General features: G+C 35.2%; 1 protein-coding gene across 3 annotated transcripts in view; it reads right to left on the reverse strand.

Annotated features, from left to right (window-relative positions):
* Positions 1-465: 465 nt before the first annotated feature.
* The window catches only part of rec (minichromosome maintenance 8 factor recombination-defective), a 94,969-nt gene continuing 70,104 nt past the window's right edge, over positions 466-25,330 (reverse strand). For all 3 annotated transcript variants that reach the window (XM_081730645.1, XM_081730644.1, XM_081730646.1), the window contains exons 13-15: positions 20,682-20,904; positions 18,002-18,163; positions 466-2,840 (exon numbers count right to left, since the gene is read on the reverse strand). In XM_081730645.1, the coding sequence (XP_081586771.1) occupies positions 2,637-2,840; positions 18,002-18,163; positions 20,682-20,904 (589 nt within the window). In that variant the 3' untranslated portion in view covers positions 466-2,636. The remainder of the gene's footprint in view (positions 2,841-18,001; positions 18,164-20,681; positions 20,905-25,330) is intronic.

The raw sequence follows: 25,330 nt of genomic DNA on the forward strand, positions 1-25,330 counted from the left end.
GTTTTGTCACTTTTTTTTTTTTAAATTTAGTGCTAGTGTCAGTTCGGGATGGAGGCTACCTCAGCAACTACAATTACTTCCAAATTAAAGCAGGGAGTATATACTATTGAGCAAGAAAATTAACTGAAAACAATAATATGGAAAAGCTTTGGTCATGTGTACGATTGTGATACTAAAGTTAAAGATGTTGTAGCATGTTTCAAATGCAAGAAAATTTACACTTACAAGGGATATCAGTCAGGTAAATCAAATATAACAAAACAGGCATCGTGTTCTACAGCAGGCGTCGATGATTAGTTTTTTTGAATGTGAAACCACAAAACAAGTGTGTTCCAGTTCCACTAAACTTACAGCAAAGGGCAACAAAAAGACTTGTGACCTTTGTTGCAAAACATATTGCTCCTTTCTCTGTCGTTTCTGGGAACGGTTTTGTAGAATTTTCGCGCTTTTTTTTTTTTTTTTGAAAACAGGTGGCAAATATGGATCAATAAACGCAAAATATCTACTTCCACATCCAACCACGATTTCTAGGGCGTTGACAGAAAAAGCTGCGTCTCTTCAAGATACGGTATCTAGTGAGGTGGAGGAAGTGCTTGATGATATTGGTAGTGCAGTGACTGTTGCTTTGTGGAGCGATCGGTATAGAAAAATAAACCATTTAGGGGTCACAATTCATTACACTCACAAAGAAACACTGCAAGAATGCGTCTTGTGTACTAAAGGATTGGACTGTGAGAGGAAAAAGACTGGTAATAATATAAGAACTGAGATTATTCACGTATTTAGAAGTTTTAATATCATAGAATTTATTGGCCAGGCAGTGTTTGTAACTAACAGAGGTCCAAATATCGTCTCTGCTTTGCGGCAATGCACAAGGATATCGTGTTCTGCTCACATTTTAAACACAACTGTCGAGAACACAACAAATTCAAACACAGAAGAGGATGATATTTCGTATTTGATTAGTTTTTGCCGTGATCTTTTTTAAAAGATTTGGACTGCAGAATCGTCAATCCTGAAGGGCAAAACTGACGCTCGGTGGAATAGTAAACTAATTATGTTTGAAAGCATCGAAACACAGTGGGAGAACATCTTATCCATTCTGAAGGCAGCAAACAAAGAAAACTTGTTGGATGATGTAAACAGGGATAAAAAAAAAAAAAAAAAAAAAATGATACTTTTCTTATCACCCTTTAAAGCAGCTTCCGATGAGCTTGAAGCTTCAAAAAGGCCTACGTTATTTCTTGCTGCATTATGCAAAAAGAAGCTTCAAAGTATGTTGAGAACACAACGGACAAAAGGCTGATTGTTTCTTCAGAACAAAGAAAAAGGCGCTTGCACATATCAGTGAAAAGTGGGACATAACAATGATCCATAAATTGGCAGTGTTTCTTTACCCTAAACACAAAAGAATGAAGTTTCTCTCCGAGGATGGGCAAGAACAAGTTAAAAACAATGCCAGAGACATGGTGGCGAAGAGGATGAAAAACTCTATTCGAGAAAAACGACGGTCTCCACCAATAAAGAAGCAAAAGGCCTGTGTTGGTGCCTTTCATGAATTTTAAGATTCTTCTGATGATGAAGCCACAGAAAGTTCATCAAGCTGGAAGGATGAAGTTACAGGTTATGTACAAGGGAAGTTACACTTGGACGAGAATTTCGATTCCAGTACCTGGTGGTTTCAACAAAAAGAAGAATATCCCTTTTTGAGCGAAATGGCACTGTTTGTCCACTCTGTGCCTGCTACAAGTGCTCCATCCGAAAGAAGTTTTTCAACTGCAGGTCATATTCTGCAGGATCGACGCACTAGTCATCATCAGTAAAAGTTCAGTCGATATAATTTTTCTCAACAACAACTTACCTTAAATTCCAAAATTTGCAACATGTAAAAAAAAGTCTCTGAGGCTTTTTTTTTTTTTTTTGCGTGAAAACCTCTACCATAAATATGAAGTGTTAGTGTGATTTTATGTAAATTTGTATGCGGTGCTGTGATTAATTTTTATTTCTTAATAACGATGATTTCTATTTCGCCTTTGTGTTTTGAACAAATATTCCCTTTTTTTTATGAGTATTGATGAAGTTTAAGAACTTAATGACGTGCTCTAAGATTATTTGATAGAGGGAATATAATCTACCTGGCATTATTTTGGTCCGATATCTGCATTTAAAGACCGTGGGTAAGTACATAGATCGTTCATTAATTTCTAATTTGTATCTGCACGATTTATATTGCATTTTATTTAGCGTAGTTGGTATTTTATCACAAGGAAACTGACATAATGTATTGCTTCGTTTGATTCAGAAAACTACAAGGGAGAGCTATTTAATATGTGTTTAAAAATATTTTCGAAATCATGACTATTATAGAATATGTAAGTTGTATATATATAATTGCTTCCTCATTTCTGCGGATGCGGAGGTAGGTGCGAACAGAGATGCTGCGGATATGATAGTTTATATCCGCGCAGACCTCTACTTATATTGTATTGTATTCATCCTCTACATATCAAATGTAGGTACAGAAATAATCAACTTTAAATTCCAATATGAAATCTATATTGCAAAATAAATATCTGAATCTTCACAATATATACAATATAATTATTTACAGAAATATACAATACTCTACTTAGAGGTTAATAATCAACAGATAGCAATTGATACAATTGACTGCCCCTTTTCAGAAGATACCCCTGAATATTAAGAGAGGACAGAAAGTTGAAAAAGTCAGGTACTTGGATTTTGCACTGTTTGGCAACTTCTTTCAGTTCTTGCACCGTGAATACTGACTTTGATTGCATGTGGGATTGTCTCTGCAAAACAGCAATGAACTTTTTGGCCTGTGGAAGAAGAAGAAAAATGAGAAAGCTTGAACAGAACACAAGAATCATACGAACTAAATTTCACACAGAGCTGTATACAAGGATACTTCCACATGGAAGATTACAAAAGAGATAACATGTTAACATGCAAGGATTTAGGATTTAGATTTCTGAGCTTTCGGCATCTGTGGTTATTTAGCCCGTCCCGTTTTGAGGGATGATGTCCCTCGGTGAGCACACTATCCGGGAAAAGGGAAGGAAGAAAGGACTGGGGAGGGAAGGTAGTGACCTGGAACCTGTAAGTTAGGTACCAACCCGGCATTTGCATGGTGAATGAAGAAAACCCAGGAAAACCTCATTCAGGGTGGCTGGCCTGAATAAGTGTTTTAGACCTTTTCGACCAAGTGCCCCCACCGGGAATCGAACCCGGGACCGCTCGCACTGAAGGCGAAAGCGTTAGCGACAACGCTACGCAGGGCAATTGTTAACATGCCAGATACTAGATCACGGCTTCTAAAATTAATTTGAAAAGAATTAAGTTTTGTTGTGCAAAATTTACTGACAAGTAAACCTTACGTTTGGGTGAATCGAGTTGCTGACTGAGACACATATGAGAAAGTAGTACTAATTGTGGTCAGTATTTCAGTGAAGTTATAGGTGCGAAGCTCCAGGGGTTTAGGAGATATAGCTACCAGAACATCACATAGAAGTACAGAATAGTCTTCATACAGTTGGAGGTAAAAGCTCTATAAGACCTCTTGGAACGACAAAAGATGAATAAAAAATATATGGGTGCATATTACGACTAGGGAGAAGTCATATAGTAAGGAAAAACCTGACAGCAGCCATCTTGAAAGCCGCCATTTTGAATTAAGGTTAAGTTTTTAAAATAGGAATAGGGTCATGTGATACATGATTTAAGGCGCAAATTTAATCAGAAGAACAATGGTGACGTTAATTTTGATTTACGCGCAATTGGTAAAAAGTTACAGGGAAATTAAGTATTGTTGCAGCATATGTATTAGTCCTTTACCTCACCTTGTAAATTTTGTGTTAATGATAATAAATAAAAAGCAGGTGGATAAATATTAGGTCTATGGTAAGAGTTGCTTTGCTGACGGCCATCTTCAAATCCGATATTTTGAATCAGACAAAAGTTTTAAACAAAACGCATAACATTGACACCTTATTAATAGCAAATTTTACCATAAATCCAACGGTATAAGAATTTTTGCTTTATCATTAACCAGCATTTGTTATCGCGTAAACAAGTTGCTAATTTAAGGAAAAATGACCAAAGTGGAATTGAGTCATAATTGAACTTGGGTCTTTCTTCCAGAAAAATCCTCAATTAGTACAATCAGTATGTAGTTCAGAAAAGAGTGCATGACTTGCACAAATGCTCTGCTCACAGTGAGCACACCTGACAAAGGCAATCGAGTTATACTTGACACATTTGTCGTTAACATTTCCGTCAAAGCAGTAGTCGTAAGGAGCGATCCATTTAATTTTGTGCTGGTTAATGATAAAGCAAAAATGGTTATACCGTTGGAGTTATGGTAATAATTGCTATTAATAAGGTGTCAATGTTATGCGTTTTGTTTAAAACTTTTGTCTGATTCAAAATGGCGGATTTGAAGATGGCCGCCATCAATCTTACCATAGACCTAATATTTATCCACCTGCTTTTTATTTAATTATTATCATTAACACAAAATTTACAAAGTGGAGTAAAGGACTAATACATATGCTGCAACAATATTTAATTTCCCTGTAACTTTTTACCAATTGCGCGTAAATCAAAATTAACGTCACCATTGTTCTTCTGATTAAATTTGCGCCTTAAATCATGTATCACATGACCCTATTCCTATTTTAAAAACTTAACCTTAATTCAAAATGGCGGCTTTCAAGATGGCCGCCGTCAGGTATATCCTTACTATATGACTTCCACCTAGTCCTAATATGTACCCATATGATTTTTATTCACCTTTTGTCGTTACAAGAGGTCTTACAGAGCTTTTACCTCCAACTGTATGAAGACTATTCTGTACTTCCATGTGATGTTCTGGTAGCTGTATCTCCTAAACCCCTGGAGCTTCGCACCTATAACTTCACTGAAATACTGACCACAATTAGTACTACTTTCTCATATGTGTCTCAGTCAGCAACTCGATTCACCCAAACGTAAGGTTTACTTGTGAGTATTAGGGAGTTAATAGTTTCTTTAATAATATTCTTTAAAATATAATATAAACTAAAATTATATAATAATACACTAACATATCGATTGTAATGCACTAATTAAATCAAAAGAACAAATACTGTTACCTGTAAGTGTGTCGTGAAGTTTATTTTGATGAACTTTTTATGCTACTGCTTCCCAGATTACCAACTTCCAACTCCGGTCAGTCTACTACCATTGAAAGCCTACCCCGCTTGAAGACATGAGAGAAATACCGATCCACACCTACCTCTCTCCCCAAGAACATAAAACAAAAGGAACCCATAAAACAAAAGGAAGCCTGACTTCGATTCCCTATGAATATTATTCTAGACATTTATTATTATGGAATTAACCGTAGCCAGACAAACGTATAAGAAGAAATCTACTTTTCAACGTGATTTTTTTTTGTTTGTAGAGATTTCCAACTCGTCTGCTTCTTGCTTTTCATTTCATTATTTTTCTGATGTGCGATATCGATAATCTAGCAATACTTGATGATCAATCAAGAAAAAGTTTGAAAACATGGGAAGGATTTACCATTAAGTTACACTTTAAATTCTGATTTTATTTATATATATATTGTGGCAGGACTCGATTTTCGAGGAAAATAATTTGTATATTTTGATTTTATTTTTATGTTTATGTCACGAAATCATTAATTAAGGTTATGGGATTAAATGTTGTATATGTGAGTAAATGCAAGCTGCACAATCTTGCTAATGTTTGTGTCAGCAGTTTATTGTAAACACATGTGTATAAGAATGTCATCGTTGAGTGTCTGGCAATGTAGGAAGGAAATGTTGACAATGTGTCTTTCCTCACATTAGCCAGATTCTAGAAATTGTATAAAGTGAATCTGTAAGATTTCACGAATTTCATGAGATTACGGATGTACGGAGAATTGCTTAGAATCGGGAAATCAGAGCGTGTCGAGGATTGCAATTTTGAGTTTTGACACATGGAAGGAATTTGTCTCTCCATGTGAAAACGGTGTTACACGTGCCGCAGCAGACGAAAAAGCAGACGATGGTAGTTGGACAACGCCAAACAAAACCGGAGGACGAGAAGGTTTTGGGAGAGTTCACCGACAGTTCACCAACAGTTCACGGACAGATCTTGGACAGTTCACCAAGATTCTACGGTGTACAATTCTTCGAGAATCTATGATCAAGTTACCGTGATCATTCTTGGGTTCGAGTTTGGAGAACCAAGTTCTATTGAAGAATTAGCCAGAAGATAGGAGGAGACAATACTTTGTATTCCAAAACATCATAACGACGCAGAACTTCGGCAGAGAGTTGCATTGAGAGGAGCCATACCTCAATGCTCATTTTCGTCTTCCACCAACAAGGAGTTTCAGCTTAAAAGGAGCAGAGTTCGACGCCAGAACGACGTGGGAATACACCAGTTTTATCCAGGTATGTGTGGCACCGAGTCAGAATTCCAAGGCTCAATACTTGATCGTTCTGTACCTGTCTGGCAAATGAATCTTAATATCCGTCATAACTAATATTCTGAGATCTTACAGTTCACTCATAAGTTTAACGAAATACAGTGTTTTATTTTAAATGAAGTGGACGTATCTTTATTTCACTAATCCCCAAATGAGAAACCTCTCGCAAGTTAATCTTATAGTTTGTCCCACTCATTCTAGATGGTGAGTGGAAGGCGCCTAGTAGCACTCATCTTTGCATCCCCAATTAGGCACAGAGTGGCTAGGTTGTCATGGTGGAGTATGCTTAGGGTTCGATGCCTAGCGGAGGTTATTTGTAAAGATCTTAGTAAATTTAATTCCCTCCCATCCCTCCCATGGTTGTAGATGCTGGTTTGCTTTTGCAATTGTAGCGTTTCCAGTAGACATGATTAGAATCCCTCTCATATTTTTACTCAGATTTTTAAATGATATTTTATCACGTAACTAAAACCCACCCTTCCCACCCTCTATACGATGAAGTGTAATTTTAAGTATTGTGATCGTATTTTCTCGAATTAGGTTAAGGTATTAAGTTATAATGTGTAATTGATATAGTGAATTTAAGGTTTTTGCAATAAGGAAATAGTTATCCGATTCTCCCGAAAAGTTGATTAAGTAGCTCGAATATACGTGTTATAAGAATAAATAAGTTTAAGTAATTAATAAGTAAATGAGTAACGAAAGTATTCGTACGAGAGCACAAAAAGCGGCAAAAGGAGTACAGGTCGGTAGCTTGTTTAATATTGCAAGTTCAAGTAAGAAAAAGCAAGAAAGTGCAAAACCAAATTTGAAATTAGGACCCGTCGAGAATTTTCCGTCCAGTCCTATAGCAAAATCTTATACGGAAGATTTTACATCAATCTTTCCATTTGAAAGTAGCGTAGTTGGTAATAAGCAGTTGAGTAGTACAAAAGAAGATAAAATGGCGACAGGTGTAACATTTTATTCCGATGTAAACAAACTTCCGAAGTTTGACTTGAAGACAGATAGCGATATAATAAGTTTCTTTGATGAGTTTGACGACGCATGTCAAATGGCAGGCGTGAGTGAGGAAAAGAGAAAAGAGCTATTACCTAGTGTATTCAAAGGTAATGGTAGACAATGGATGAAGGTATTTTTAAAGAGAAGGAATGTTGGTGAAACTAGTTATAAGCTACTACAGAAAAGCATAATCGAAGAGTTTACACGTACAAATGTAACATTAGATATCGAGGAACGTATAAGAGAAAGGTTGCATCTCGAGGATGAGCCTATAATAAATTATGTGTATGATATGCTTGTTTTGTGCGAAAGATTAGACGCCAACATGGATGACAAAAAAAAATAGGGATAATTTTAGGTGGTCTTCAACCGTATTTCATGGAACGAGTAGGTACAAATTCATATTCGACAATTGATAAATTTGTAGAGGATCTTCAAAAAGTAGAGAAGAATAAGTGCAAAGTAGAGAAACGCGTTAAACGGGAAAACGGAAAAGTTACGGTCAAAGACCTGTTAAAGAAAATGAGAGAACAAGTAGAAGAGGAAGATAGCGATGTAGAAATTGATAAGTTGTTGTTAAAGAGAGAGATTAAAAGTAAGGAAGACGTAAAAGTTAAGCAAGAACCAACGAGTATTACTCAATTGAGTGAGCTAGAGAAGAAAATAGAGAATTTACAGTTGACATTAGCTGCTAATTTTCAAGACCGAAATAGTAGAGAAGATAAAAGCGGTAGTGATTCGAAACAACAGAGGAATAATAGTAATAACTTTAGAGGAAATAGAAATTTTCGGAATGGAGGACGAAATTTTTACAAGAATAATGGAAATAGGAACTGGAATAGGAATAGTAATAATAATTATAATAGGAATAGAGGTTCTAGCGGATATAATAATGGAAGAGGATTTAGAAATAATTGGCGTAATAACAGAGGTGGAAGGAAGACAAGTTTTTGGCAACAAAGAGGAAATAGTTGTTGTGCGAATGGTGTTAATAGGCCAACATGGTGCCAAAATCATAGCCAAATAAATAGTCCCGTACAGTATGTTCCAGTGGTGCCGAACCAGATAAATGGTACAACTTATTATCAGGCTACAACTTCAAATAATTTAAACTAGGTCAAACTGTAAATGACAGAGGCACATTTACAGGTGGTAAATTAAAAGTTAGAGAAATAGTAGCCTCTACGTTAACTGATAATAATATGCTCTATGTCCCGATAGAAGTAGATGGTAGAAGTCATAAGGCTTTGATTGATACAGGATCGCAGATATCTATTGTAAATGAAAAGCTAGTCCCACCTAGTGCGAAGGTAATCCCTAGACCAACAAGGATTCGTGGAATAACACAGAATGTGTTAGTAGTAAATAAGATCGCTGTGATTAGATTTAAAATGGCCGGACAGACATTTCATTTGGAATTCCGCGTAGTTAAGGATTTTCCGTATCAAGTTTTGATCGGGAATGATTTTCTACAGAGTCAAAATTGCCAAATAAATTACGGTCAGAATAAATTGACATTGCAGGGATTTGGAAAGCCAAGATTAAGGAAAAGGGAAGAACAGGAATCTGTGACTGTGTCTGATAATGCGGCATTAGGAATAAAACATTGTATTCGACCAAGATGGGTATTAGGTCATAAGGTACGGTTGTTACCTAGGTCTAAGACTACTGTGGAAGTGAATTTGGTTAGTTCCTGGAATAACAGGGAATACTTGTTAGAACCGGACAGGAAGATAGAGGCCCAATACAATGTGTTGATTCCGCGTGCGCTTTTATCGGCTGAAAATAACAAGATCGAAATTATTAATCCATCTAATAGAGCAATTTTATTGAGACCGAATGTAACGCTAGGAAAAGCTGAAGAATGTGTGGATGAAGAACAATTGAAGAGTGAAGGATTATCAACCGAGGATATTGATAGTATTTTAAGATCTCGTAGAAATTTTGATAAAACTAGATTGAAATTTGGGAATGAAACGAAACCGGAAATTAGGAATAGAATTGAGAGTTTGTTCTATGATTTTGCGGATGTTTTTGCATGGCAGGATGACGAATTAGGCCAAGTAAAACATTTTGAGCATCACATTGAGTTAGAAACAAAAGTACCATTTAGACGTCACCAATATCCGATTCCCATAGCGTTAAGAGATAAAGTTAAGGAACAAATTAACATTTTGTTGAGACAAGGAATAATTGAAGAAAGTTCAAGCGCTTACAACTCTCCGATGTTGTTTATACAAAAACCGTCAGGGGGTATTCGTGCAGTTTTGGACTGTCGTTTTTTGAACAAATGCGTCAAGCTGCATAGCATTGCGCTGCCTCCGATCCATCAAATTTTAACGTGTATGGGAGGACATAAATATTTTAGTATTTTAGACGTAAAATCGGCTTATCATCAAGTGCCTATTTCTGAGGAGTCACGGGAGTATACTTCATTTAATATACCAGGTGTAGGAGCTTATCAGTATCGTGTTTTACCGATGGGATATTTACAATCGCCCGCCATATATACAAAGATAATGGCGATGACCCTGGCAAATGTAAATCCAGAGTCAGTTTCCTATTATATGGATGATGTGTTTATATATACGAATAATCAGGAGAAAATGGTAGATGTACTTCAATCAGTTTTCAAAAGATTGAGACATTACGGACTCAAACTATCTGTTGAAAAATGTCAGTTCATAGAAAGGAAAATTTTGGCTCTTGGACACATTGTCAGTGACGCAGGATACGAGGTTAGCCCGAAGATAATTCAGGCGATAAAAGCATGTAAGGCTCCGAATAATGTAAAGCAGTTAAAATCTTTTCTTGGTTTAACAAATTATGTTCGAAAATTCTGTAAGGATTATGCCAAAATCACATCAGCGTTTCAACCAATTTTGAAAAAGGGTCATAAGTTCGAATGGAATGAATCATACCAGCAGGCGTTCGATCAATTAAAATCAGCACTAATGAATGCACCATTGCTAGCTCCATTTAGGGAAGATTTGGACACGAGAGTGTACACAGACGCATCGACTAGTTCGATTGGTGGAGTATTAATGCAAAAACAGGCTAATGGTGAATGGACACCAGTAGCGTACTACAGTCGCGTGTTACGTCCACAAGAGAAGACCAGACACATAGTGGAATTAGAGATATTGGCAGTGATAAGTTCTTTAAGAGCATTTAATTATTACTTGTTCAATAAAGAATTTGAGCTGTACACCGATTGTAAGGCATTAAAGTATTTGCAAACGTCACCTAAATTAGCTCCGAAATTGGTGAGATGGAGTTTGGACTTAGCCCAATATAAGTACACACCGGTGCATTGTCCTGGAGAAAAGAATCCTAGTGATATTTTGTCCAGGAACACAGACATTGAACCAACGGTAGACGATATTGAGTTAGAAACGTTGAAGGTGAATTCCGAAGATCTCCAAGTTAATTTGACTTTCGATAAGGACATTGATGTTGGCGAATTACAGAGAAAGGATTCATTTTTCGGACCGATCATGCATGCAATAGAACACCCAGAGGATGCTGATGTAAAAGCTGAGAAGCAAGCCCGATGGTATACAGTAAAGGACGATAGGCTTTATAGAACACAAAGAATGGCAGGTGGTACAAAATTATTATTATGTATTCCTTATGCGTTAAGAGAACAAGTATTCAAGAACCTACATTGTTCAGTATATGGTGGCGGACATTTTTCTTACACGAAATGCTATAGACGTGCTTTAAAATTAATATACTTTCCAAACATGAAGAAATTCTTCATGGAGAAGATAGGAGAATGCATAAGTTGCCAGATACAGAAAAGGAAGACAGGAAGAGTACCATTTCACGCGCAGACGTACCCCTCTTATGCTCCATTTCAGTCAGTTGTGATGGATGAGGTCGGACCTTTTAAATTGTCTCGTAACAATAGAAATAAGTACATTCTAGTGTTTGTTGATAATGCAACTAGATTTGTTATCGCTAGAGCGGTGCCCGCAGTAACGGCAGAGATCGTTGCGCAGGTAATTTTAGAAGATCTGATTACGAAACATGGAGTTCCATCTCAGCTCCATCTGGACAGGCTATCATCTCATCGCAGCCGAATAGTGGAAGAAATGGCAGATAAATTTGGAATGCAATTGCATTTTGCGAATACAAGCGCCCATTATTCTATAGGAAGTGCTGAAAGGGCCATTGGCTCATTACAGCAAGTAATGAAGCATTACATTGACAAGGATTTTTCAAACTGGGATGAGATCTTGCCAAGTTTGATATTTACTATTAATACGCAAGTGCATGATGGTACTGGTTTTTCACCATACTATCTATTGCATGGAGTCGAACCAAGAACGTTTCTTGAGCAGGACCTAGACATTCCTTGCGAATACGTCGACAATGAGGTGAGACTTCAGAGCATAAAAGAGGCACGCCAGCTAGCGTACAAAAATTTGCAGAGAAGATTTAGATCTCAGAAGAAGCAAATAGAGAAAAAGTTTGATCAACCGAATTTTGAAATTGGTCAAAAAGTGTTAATACGGGAAATGCCAAGAGCAGGTTTGCCCGCATGTTTTGGTAACCGTTACAATATTAAAGGGGTAATAGTGGACAAGATAAACAATAATTCATACAAGGTACAGTATGAAACGAAAAATGGTGAAAAGAGAAGTGACACTATAGACTTAAGACGTTTAAAATTTGTAGAAAGTAAAAATGGTGAAAGGTATGGTGAGACAGATCAAACATCAGATGGTGATGAGTAAAATTTCGATTTGGTGAGAAAAAAAAAAGTTTAACATAGGGTATAATGTAACTATGGTACAAATTGGGTCTAACGATGAACTGTCAGACAGGGGGCACTTTCTCAACCAAACCCTAATCCCGAGATTGGAGGAAATGCTAATCTCCATCAGGAAATTTCCCGAATCGATAGACACTTTTTGAATTATAGTTACTAGAATTGTGAATAAATAATAAACGTATGGAATGTAAAATCAAAAGTATTGATTAAAATCAGTTGATACCTAGAAAGTAAAATAAAATATAAAATACATAGAAATAAATAAATTGTTGACAGTAGGCTAAAATACAAACAAATAAATAAATGAACAGTAACAGGAAATTAATATTAGGTTTTACTAATTCCAGAATTTTATTCAAGACTGAAAAGTAAACATTAGATTAATGAAATATAACTATAATGAAAACAACATCGACTTATTACTAAAAACGCCAATTGTTTACGAAAATACTGTATCAAAAATGTTTAATGTAATTTCAATGGGTTATCTAACTAACAATTTTAGAACTTACTATAAGTTACCGGAAGTGGTATACTTAGCCAATGGAATATATCACACACTAGATCGATCGAAATGTGAATTCAAGAGTTTCTTGTATTTTTGCGAGCAGATATCATTGGATGATGCAGCTAAATGCTTGAACAATATTGTGTTCAATGGATCGTTAAGTGGTTGCGAACAACAAACAGAGAAATACCTAGGCAAGGTAGTGTACAAATATACTCATGCCGGAGTATTATACTCATCATTGGTAGAAGGATATGTGACTAAGCTAGGTAAACATCATGAAGTTACATCGACGAAGGTAAATTATGGGAACAATTGCTCGTATTTTATTGAATACGATTCATTTGATAACCTAATTTTTGGAGAATTGGCGATTCCAACTAGAAAAGTAATAAGCGTAAACAATAAGCATTTAAGTTTGATAGGGAATTGGACGCTAAAGCAATTAAATTTTAGTATACACCATGAGGAACTCAACAATTTAGCGGAAAATTTATTAAAGCTGAAAGTGGATACCACTGTACCACTACTAATAATTAGGACGAATTACATAATGTATGTAATAGCAGGAATCATAGTTGTATTAATTATTTCAGTCATTGCATTAATAACGTTATATTGCAGACTGTATAAATCGATAAGAAAATATAAAGTAGAAAATAGTGAACCATAATAATCATAATAATAATAATAATAATAACAACAATAATAATAATAACATTATTTAGGATCATATTGTATAAAAATTGTTTGTATTTCGTGAACTATTGTGAGAAAAGTCTAGAAAAGGTTGTAAACCAGTTCGTAAACATTGGAATTAAGTATTGGTAATTTTGGAAATGTTTAAAAAAAAAAAATAAAAACTAGGATATCGAATGTAAACAAACATGGAAATATGTCAAAGTGTATTCAGATCATGCATTCCATACTCACCAAACAGCCATCACCAATAGTAAACACCATCACCATATGAAGGTATAAGGTTATGTAAACAAAGTCTATAGTCTATGATAGTCCATAATAGTCATACTACCCAAACCGGATAGGTTGTATTGTAATACGGTATACCAAACGATGTCCCATTTCCGTATAAAGTGTGAACGAAATGAAGAAATTGTGAAATAAGGATAGAAATAGATGAGAAATAGGTTAGCTAGATGAATCTAGGATAGTGACATCAATCATTGATAGATAAAGTCTAAAAACATTCAAACATTCAAGAAGGGATAAGGAAAATAAATGTAGAAAGTAATAATATTAGTAATAACAACACTAGAAATAGTTAAAAATAGATAAGAATAGACGAAATAGTAATAGGTTACTATTATAGTAATAGTAGATAGTATATATGTATAAATATTACAAGTGTTTTATAAAATAGCGAATAATGAATTTTATATTGTATGTAAAAGGTGAATTAAAAGGTTAAAAGAAGCAAATAAGCATAGATAAAGCTAGAAATAATTCACAAATAGTGTTAAAGAATGTTTAGTGTATGTAGTAATAACGTATTTATTCATTATTTTTAAAAGTCCGAAAGTTTTTGTAAGTTTTAGAAAAGAAAAGAAAAGAAAATAATGTATTTTATTAGAATTAGTAATAATCAATCAATATTGATTGAAAAGAATCATTAAAAGCATTAATTTTATTGTGGAACGTAATTGGTAAACGATATGAGCAAGGCTCACATCTTATTTTGTATGGATTTGCGTCAAACAGCTTGAATACTCTGAGCAGCTGGAGGTAAGAATGAGAACTGAGACCCGCGCGAGAGAGTAGCTCCGCGAGAGGCTACGCTAGTCTCCATTCCAGGCCCCGAGCACATGGTAATTACGAAAGCTTCCGAGTGATCCCGAGTGAACTCGAAGTCGACAAGAACCAGAGGCGCTCTATCCAGCCTCGCTGAAGTTTCGTAAGCTGGAAGATTAATCCTACTCCGAGCGTAAATTCATATAATATACTTTTAGAAATTCAAGAAAAATTAGAATTTAATAAAAATAATCATATTTAACCACGTAAATGATTAAAGTAAGGTTTAAACTATATAAATACGTATGAAATAAGTAATAAAAGCTTAAATATAGAGAGATATAGCGAGTATAATTTAATGTTATATTTATGAGAGAAAAAGAGTAAAAACATGAGTTTTTAAGTGTGAAATATAGTCTCCAAGTTATGGTTTGACAGACTTCACACATAGCTAAAGTTTCAACGGTCATGCACAAAGATTACTAGGAAAGTAACAAGGGTGCTCGACACAGAAAGAACAAAATAAGACTGCTTCAAAAATACGCGATTTTTAGAACGCAAAAAGTGAAGGCAGACACAAGATAGATGTTTTAATTATTTAATTAACTATAGTAAATGTAATTTTCTACGAATTTTAAGTAGGCCTATCCCGACTTTATCTATTTCTCGTCTATTTCAGATAATATCCGAAAGCGAAGGAAATGGACATCAATACAATATTATTATTAATATCAGCGTTAGTTTTAGGAAGTGTATTAGTTTTAATAGTAATTATCACATGTTATATTTTGTTAAAATTAAATAGGATAGAGAGAAAATACGAAAATAGTGTAAGAAATAGTAAAAATAATGTAAGATCAAACATAGATGTAGAAGTAAATGGTAGAGATGAGTCTGAGACTTACGCAGTTTCCCATGCATCACCAATTTATGCCACTATTTTTAATAAGAGCAAATCTACACTAAAAACTATTCCACAAAGCACTGAAATCACTATTTTTAAGAATTTGCCAGATGGTAGTATAGTAGATTATAGTAAGAGCACTGAAACTGAACGGGAACACACACAATTGCACCACATCACTACAGAAGATGAGAAAGACACTAATACATCAATGGGACACTATAAATTCACGAAAACCGACGTTTTCAACGAAGATTCCGACAAACACGGGAAAACTGAGTGCCCGAAAAAGATGAAAAGTGAATACTTTTTTTCATGCGACATAGTGGTTTTGTAAAATAAAGTGTTTTAAAACGAATAATGTAATAATTGCGACGGAATATTAGCACTCGATGTTATCCAGTCAACGGTGACGCGTGAACAGAAAGGCAGGAAGTTAAGTTAACCTTGACAAGCTTGATTGAAAAACTGTTGATTTTGCAGTTACCATCCTGGAAGTAGATTCAGGATATCCAATGCCCTGCGGCAGGATTTTCTTTCCGTTCATGTTAAAATGTCAGTGAATAAAATTTTCATGAAAATAAAACAATAATATTTTCAAGTTTTTTACAGTGCAAATGTGAATAATTTAACTAACTATGTTCTAAAAACTATGTTACAAGTTTTTGTTTTAGATTTCCATTCACATAGCGGTGGAAGTTGAACCATTACTGATACGGCCAATAAATTCATTGGTTGGCACGTATGGACAGTCAGAGTAATGGAAGTTTTTGGTAATATGACACTCTAAAAGCGTTGTCGCTAAGAGGAGATAACTCAAGAGTACTTGCAAACTAACATATATGTATTTATGAAGTAAGAGAAAGATTAAAAATTCAAATATATATTTTTTTGGATAATTTTAGGTGAAGGAATATTGATTACTATTTATATAATTATTTTGCATAATAATACATATTTTATTTCATTTCAAGTTTATATTTATCTTTCAATATGGTTTCAGTATATATCATGTACAGGGTGTTTATAGAAAATCGCCCTCTTACGATGTCGAATTTGGTTTGCGGAGCAACCAAAGTTTTAAGGGGAGGCCATGTGGCAGGACTCGATTTTCGAGGAAAATAATTTGTATATTTTGATTTTATTTTTATGTTTATGTCACGAAATCATTAATTAAGGTTATGGGATTAAATGTTGTATATGTGAGTAAATGCAAGCTGCACAATCTTGCTAATGTTTGTGTCAGCAGTTTATTGTAAACACATGTGTATAAGAATGTCATCGTTGAGTGTCTGGCAATGTAGGAAGGAAATGTTGACAATGTGTCTTTCCTCACATTAGCCAGATTCTAGAAATTGTATAAAGTGAATCTGTAAGATTTCACGAATTTCATGAGATTACGGATGTACGGAGAATTGCTTAGAATCGGGAAATCAGAGCGTGTCGAGGATTGCAATTTTGAGTTTTGACACATGGAAGGAATTTGTCTCTCCATGTGAAAACGGTGTTACACGTGCCGCAGCAGACGAAAAAGCAGACGATGGTAGTTGGACAACGCCAAACAAAACCGGAGGACGAGAAGGTTTTGGGAGAGTTCACCGACAGTTCACCAACAGTTCACGGACAGATCTTGGACAGTTCACCAAGATTCTACGGTGTACAATTCTTCGAGAATCTATGATCAAGTTACCGTGATCATTCTTGGGTTCGAGTTTGGAGAACCAAGTTCTATTGAAGAATTAGCCAGAAGATAGGAGGAGACAATACTTTGTATTCCAAAACATCATAACGACGCAGAACTTCGGCAGAGAGTTGCATTGAGAGGAGCCATACCTCAATGCTCATTTTCGTCTTCCACCAACAAGGAGTTTCAGCTTAAAAGGAGCAGAGTTCGACGCCAGAACGACGTGGGAATACACCAGTTTTATCCAGGTATGTGTGGCACCGAGTCAGAATTCCAAGGCTCAATACTTGATCGTTCTGTACCTGTCTGGCAAATGAATCTTAATATCCGTCATAACTAATATTCTGAGATCTTACAGTTCACTCATAAGTTTAACGAAATACAGTGTTTTATTTTAAATGAAGTGGACGTATCTTTATTTCACTAATCCCCAAATGAGAAACCTCTCGCAAGTTAATCTTATAGTTTGTCCCACTCATTCTAGATGGTGAGTGGAAGGCGCCTAGTAGCACTCATCTTTGCATCCCCAATTAGGCACAGAGTGGCTAGGTTGTCAATATATAAAAAAAAAAAAAACTAATTACAGCTTGCATCAGTATCTACTGTTCTATCCCTTCTAGTTATAGTACTGTTCATTACTTTACGTACTATAACTAACACATCATAGATATTGCTTTCAAACCAACCACGGAACAACAAACCAGCTAATATTACTATTCAAAATCACAAAGTAAGAGTTAACAGATCTGCAAATGTTGACCAAACATGTAACAATAATTTAGGCAGTTACGATGCTCCATGGTTGGTTACTATGATAAATTCTAAAGTTTCTGTCCTTAGTTTTATTGAAAGAGGAAAATGTGAGTACTTACTTGATTTCCCTTGCTCATGCCAGATCCATGCAAAGAGCGATGGAAATCAATTTGTCCAAATTCATCCGACAGTGTATCAATAAGACTATACTTCATTATTTCAACCACTTCCTGAGCATCTTGTTCAACTGCTTCTTCACGCAGCTCAAGTTTTGCACGAGCCTACAAATACAAGTACAAATAATAATAATAATAATAATAATAATAATAATAATAATAATAATGATTTGAGAGGAGTTTATTTGGCAGCAAATAGTTTGTGTAGCCACATGTGCAGGTAGGTTTGAGTAGACAGCGCAGGTTCAGCTAATAATAATAATAATAATAATAATAATAATAATAATAATAATAATAATAATAATAATAATAATAATAATAATTGTAAATAACTAATTTTATTTTTTATTTTTTATTTTTTAATTGCAATGTAAGATCCTTGCTCAGGAGAACGCCCTCTTGAGGCAAAAAGAACGAGATTTTTCAGGTTTAAACAACTCCTTACATCAATGTAGTACTTTAAATTCTGTAAAAGTACGAGGTACACTTAAACTTTGTTTCCTGTGTTACGCTATTAATCTAGAAATATCGTATAATTATATGACAATAATGAAAACCCACGAATGATGTCATTTTACACTAAATTTTATTTCAAATATTGTAAATTCGTTCCCATAGAAAGCGTTTTCTAAAATTTATCCGATAACAATTTCAGTAAACCTATCTTTAATCATATCACACGTATCATGTTTTTATCCTTTTGGTTTGAGATACTTGTTTTTTTAGAGTTGTATACGAGTAAGAAATACAATAATACTGTAAGTGATACGCGACAACAATAAAAAAAAAAATCTTATTACAAACCGGAAATTATTTATAGTCATTAGCATGAAGATGTAATAAAAGGCAATGGTAACACAAACTTGGTCGAGAAGGTCTGGTATACAGTGACTGGGCATAGTTCTCGCCCCCGTATCTTGGGTGCCTTTTCTCAGTATTACTCCCTGCCAACGTTATCTGGCTCTCACAGTTTCCAGTGGATCATGCAGCAAACCCTCTTGTGCAAGCATACACAGTAAAAGTGCATAGTAGTCATTCGAATGATTTACGGCATTTATTTTCACCGTTTGTATCCATATTGTTAATATGTACACACTCGGTAGGGAGGAGAAAAAGAGCTTTTAAAGTATTTGCCGGTTATTTTGACCAAGAAACGTTATTTTCTCGTGGCAATTGAATTCATAATCAATGCGTCATTGTTCACTGTTTTTGTATTTTCCTTGCTCTTCTTGAACTATTTAAAGGACTCAACAGTTCCTCTCTTACGTTTCTCCAAAATGAGAATAATTCACCCGCAATTAAATTTGGGCATTTTTAAAAAAAATGGCAATCATTTCCTCTTCTTCATCTCTTATTCGCGTCTTACTATTTCGATAGTGACTTGCGAAATGCATGGTTCCTATTTGTATAGTGTATTTAAATAGAATAACGGTAAATAGAGTCTGCCCTTGCGACTTCAGAGTTCTTCTTTCAGTGATAACTCCAACACCACTTCATAGTGAGTTACAAAACAACTCCCTTGTGCAAGCACATCTATTCAAAGTGAAGGGTAAATACAGCAATCGGTATAATGACATTTATTATCATTCGGGTTTACACTTGTACTGTGAACCTGTAAACGCGTGGTAGTGAAATATATTATATATATATATATATATATATATATATATATATATATATATATATATATATATATATATATATATATATATATATGTACTTTGAATGCATTTGCAGCCTATTCTGGCCTAGGAAAATGACTTGAATTGCTATTATCTGGAAGCACCCGGATGTTAATCCGCATGTCTTTCTCCTGTTTTTGGGACTTCTTTTCTCGCGCTGAATTATTAAAAAACCTCACCAATTCCTCCCATAACTTTTGTTTGCGTTCACTTGTAAAGGATGAAGACAATGTATTTCTAATTAAATTCGGGTATATATTTTAGTTGAGTTGATATATCCTTAGGTCGCGTATTGCTCACATTTTTTAAAAGCTACCTCCACGTAGTAAGAGAAGTTTGTATACAGACAAATAATTATCGAAATCGAATGTGTTACAAGCAATATGATCGGCCAAACGGTGCATAGCCTCTCCACAGTCACCGATTTGAATGTTTAAAGGGAACGAGAAAGTTAGTCTCTTCGATAAGCATACAGAATAGAGTTTTAGCACCGCTCACGAAAAGGCACGTAAAGAGGAAGTCGAGGTCGTTATCGACTTACGACTGATTCAGAATAAGCTCCTTGAAGGGATTCTGAGATATAAACATCTCATTATAACTACAATCCTATTTTAACCCCTTTCATAGCGAATTTCCAAAAATCTTTCCTTAGTAATGTCTTACGTTACAAATTCTATATACTGCCCAAATTTCAAGCTTTTAGCTTAAGTAGTTTGACCTGGTCATTGATTAGTCGGTTAGGAATACTTACGTTGCATATAGAGGTTATAAAAACTACACAAAATATTGTCTCTACGGTAAATAACCAGGGTATTGTATTCACATGATTTATCTTACTCTTAATTCTGTTTCACAGCCGTACCTGAAACAATGTAAACATATATATCTTTTAAATACATACATTCAGTACTGTATTTCTTTTTCTGTTCTACAATACTTACTTCAGTCAACCTGACCAGTGATTCCAACTGTCTTGTCGTCACTGGTGTACAATCGAGGGCGTGATGTTGTCGTCGAAGCTTCAGATAAAATTCCTGCAATACTTTTGCTGCAGAAGGTGAAATACGAGGACGAACGTATTTCCGTGCATAAGCAACATACTTCCGAAGCAACTGGGGTGGTATAGGATCAATATCTTCTCCAGGTCGTAACTTCAAACGAACACTGAAAGGGTACATAATTTACAAGTTGAGACTTTAAGTAAATATCGCTTATTTGCATCGTATTAATTTAAGCCTTCTGTAAGACTAGCTACAAAACTTTGGCCCATTTTTTCGGGTTTTAAGAATAACAATTATTACCATTAAACAACGCGAGGGAAAACAATGATATAATAATAATAATAATAATAATAAAAACCGTTAAGACTTAAATAAGCATATGAATCAATGAATATTAAAAGAATATCAAATTCTCTACTATACTCCCGATAGTAAAGCTTTTAGAACGAATTAAAACATAATTCTAGGAATGAATGAAAAGGTACAAGCTTCCCATTTCTGATTGAGTTAATGATTCTAATTATCTGTTGTGTTTGGCGTCTGTAATGTTTGTGTTGTGAAATGCACGGCGATTAACAGATTTCAATTAAGCACATACCTGATGATTTGTAATTGATGTGAATGTCTTATAGCCTGGTCACTTAAAGGACAAGTCTCTTTAGATAACATCTTAGTCACAGTCCACGCAATTAAGTCATTGACGGTGATACAGTATTTGAAGTTTTAAGTCAAGATTTAATTCGTCTTAGAATGACAAAGACATCGTGTAATATAAAATCCAATTACACACAATGCCATCTCGGAAGTGTCTATAAGGTTTTATGTTTGTCTCTACTTAATATGTCACTGGGGTACGATCGCCTTTCACATGCAGTGGCATGTATGTGTATTCCTCTAATTCTAAGTTCCACTTTATCAGTTGTGGAGATAACTTAGGTGCGGGCTTTAAATAGGGCATATTAACAATCCGTGTACAACTCAATGCGTTTCTGTATAAATTCATACAAATTAAATGCTTTACATGCTGATAAAATTGAAAACAGTTCAAGTCCAACAATAAGACGGTCTTAACAATCTACCGTAATACCCCAATGAGCCCAATACCCCAATCGCCATTTTCTTGTTTTAGAGTAAACTTACGCTAGATTTAGTGCAAGCTTCTGTACGGAGTTTTAACGGTCTCCCTTGTATATAAGGAGCGAGCAATGGTGCTCCCATTACTATTTCTTTTTTAATTTTTAAATGCGGCTTCCTTTTCGTCTTTCCACTCGAATCTTTTTCCTCTTCTAAACATAACAAGTAACGGCTCAATCAAGGAAACACAGCCCTTATAAATTTCTTTACGTAATTACATTATCCAAGAAACGATTTAAACTTGTTTGAAAGCATTTGATAGTATTATCACTAATCACTATCACTAATTACATCTATCTTATCACTAATCTGAAAATCCACAGGACTAACTTTATGTCTAAGTGCAATTATCTGATTTTGCATGAATTCACAGTTCTCTACTGACAATTTCAAGCCTGCCTTTCTAAAGCTTTCAAATACAAGGTCAACCATTTGATTTTGATTATTCGTGTGTATCAATACATCATCCATATAGAATGATACATTTTCTTGAGCTATTTTCGCTAACAATATAGACACAACTTAAGTATAGATCGCAGGTGCTGGTAAATAACACTGTTGCAAAACACGAAGACAATAGCTTTACAGACCCGGAATACTAAATCCTGTACAATCTCTACACTCATCAAATATAGGTATTTGGAAATAAGCCAATTTTACATCACAAACACAAGACCATAGATGGACTCCCACTGTTGACAAAATATTGTGTATACGTGGTACAGATACTGTAAAAACATTGTGTTTACGGAAAACTCTTGCATTCAATACACATTTGAGAGTACTGTCTGGTTTCATTATAAATAGCATGGGGTTGTTAAATGGGCAAGAGATCGGCTCAATGATTTTCTCCTTCAACAAAACATTAATCTGGTCAAACTAATGGCTTACAGGCTACTGGAATAGGATATGGCAAAAAAAGTTGGCTTACGCCTTTATAATTATCGTAGATTAAAATGAGATTCTAAAGAAAAGAATTAATTTCTATATAATAAAATTAGAATAAAGATATAATTTTTAAGTTGCAATTAAGATTGAAATTTTCAAGTAGTTGGATATTAATAATGTTAATATGGTATGAGGTTTTGATCCGTATTTTAGATACACAGGCTTATAGGTTCGAGCTCTCTATATTTTAGTAATATTATTAGGTAACTGATATGTCTCTTAGACAAATGTTACGAAAACAAAATGAAACAATAGATGAATTATATAGTACGTTAGATCAGATATAATTCAGTATGTTACTCCTCCCAGACATGGAAAGTGTGATAAACTAGATTACGTAGTCAGTTGTGTGACACGAGATTAACGTTTAGAAGTATCAACAATTCTTGTAGTAATAGTACTAATCAAGGTCAATCAAACATGCAAGCGAATCCGATAACAGTAAACATTTAGGCAGATTTACGCAAACTATAGCGATTTGACATAAAGTCAGGAAATGACATTGTTGCATTCTTTGAAGAATTTGACAACACATGTCAAATCAATAGATACAACAATAATAAGAACAACAGAATAAATCTCATATATCAATATGGTGAAGGTTTCTTGTGTTGCACTGTTCGATCAAAAAAAAAAAAAAAAAAAAAAAAATCTACAGAGCTTGAATTGATTATTTCTGCAATGTATAATCTTATGAGGGTTACACATACCTCTAGTCAATTTTTCAACATTGCTGGTGACGCTGCCTTTTGTATCGACCATAAGAGTATTTTAAACATCGAGGTTCAAAATTTTAACCCTTCCCCCAAACACACACACACACACACACTTGACTGGTGACTAACAAATTTTAATTTTAAGGCCGAAGATGATTTAGCATAATGAATACCGTTAATGAATACCGTTTCTGTTTAGAAAACAACTTATTTATTTAAGATTACTTAACATTGAACTGAGAATCAAATAATATTTCACTTATTTTAGCAGTATGTTACGTTATTTTAGACAAAATAGAATACCCAATAGACAATATTCCATGTTATAAGAATTTACGGAACTCATGTATGTATGTTTGTTGCCTAAAACAACTTTAGTTATATATATATTTGGTCTAGGAATTAATTCGTGCGGGTGGACAAGAGATGGCGCAACGAACGGAGGGTCCCACAGTTCCGTGTATCCACACATGTGTTGCAAACCCCTGTCATCGCGTATCGTTCGTAGTATAGGGCAGTGGATTAAAGCGTCAACAACACCAGTTTGTAGTTAAGTGAACATGGCGCAATTTGTGCCTGATAAAGTGTTTTTGCGGGGTGTCCTGCTGCATTACTTTAACATGCAGAAAAGTGCGACTGAAAGTCATCGTATTTTGGTGGAAGTGTATGGTGACCATGCTCTAGCTGAGCGAACGTGTCAGAAGTGGTTTGCACGGTTTAGAAGTGGTGATTTCGGCTTGGCAGACCAAGAGCGAGCTGGACAGCCAAACAAATTTCAAGACGAAGAATTGACAGCATTGCTCGAGCAGGATTCGTGTCAAACGCAGGAACAACTTGCAGCAGCATTAGACGTTGATCAAACAACAGTCTCCAAACGCTTGAAATCCATGGGAATGATTCAAAAGATGTCACATTGGGTTCCACATGAATTGAAAGACAGAGACGTTGAAAGACGAAAAACCATTTGCGAATTGCTGCTTCAACGACAGAGCAGAAAGGGGTTTCTGCATCGAATTATTACGGGTGATGAGAAGTGGATCCATTACGAGAACCCTAAACGAAAAAAGGCCTGGGTGAAACCAGGTGAACCAGGTCCATCACAACCAAAACGAGATATTCACTGTGCAAAGGTTATGCTGTGCATATGGTGGGATATGAAAGGTGTGGTGTACTATGAGCTGCTGCAACCGGGTGAAACTATGAATGGAGAACGTTATCGACGGCAATTAATGCGTTTGAAGCAAGCTCTGGCCAGAACACGACCAGAATGGGAGAACAGACATGATAAACTTATTGTTCAACATGATAACGCTCGCCCACATGTCGCAAAACCGGTCAAAACCTATTTAGAAAATGTCGGATGGAAAGTTTTACCCCACCCGCCGTATTCACCAGACGTTGCTCCTTCGGACTACTACTTGTTCGACTGCATGAACAACGATTTGATTGGACAGCGGTTTACTTCTTCAGAAGATATCGAAACATGGGTCTCTGACTGGATCGCTTCCAAGGATGAGGACTTCTTTCGCCACGGAATCCGTACATTGCCTGACAGATGGGCGAAAGTGGTGGCTAGCGATGGACAATATTTTTCTTAAGGTATTTATGTATTTTGTGTTTGTACTACAGCTTCAATGTGTGCGTACCAACCGCACGAATTAATTCCTAGACCAAATATATATATATATATATATAATATTAGCAACCATTATTTTATCTACTAGATATTAGTAAATAATTGGTTATTTATGTAACAGTAAACATTAGGTTACGATAGAGCAAATAATATAC

The sequence above is a fragment of the Thermobia domestica genome, chromosome 11, assembly GCF_964235325.1.
Source record: "Thermobia domestica chromosome 11, izTheDome1.hap1.1, whole genome shotgun sequence".
NCBI classification, from domain to species: Eukaryota; Metazoa; Arthropoda; class Insecta; order Zygentoma; family Lepismatidae; genus Thermobia; species Thermobia domestica.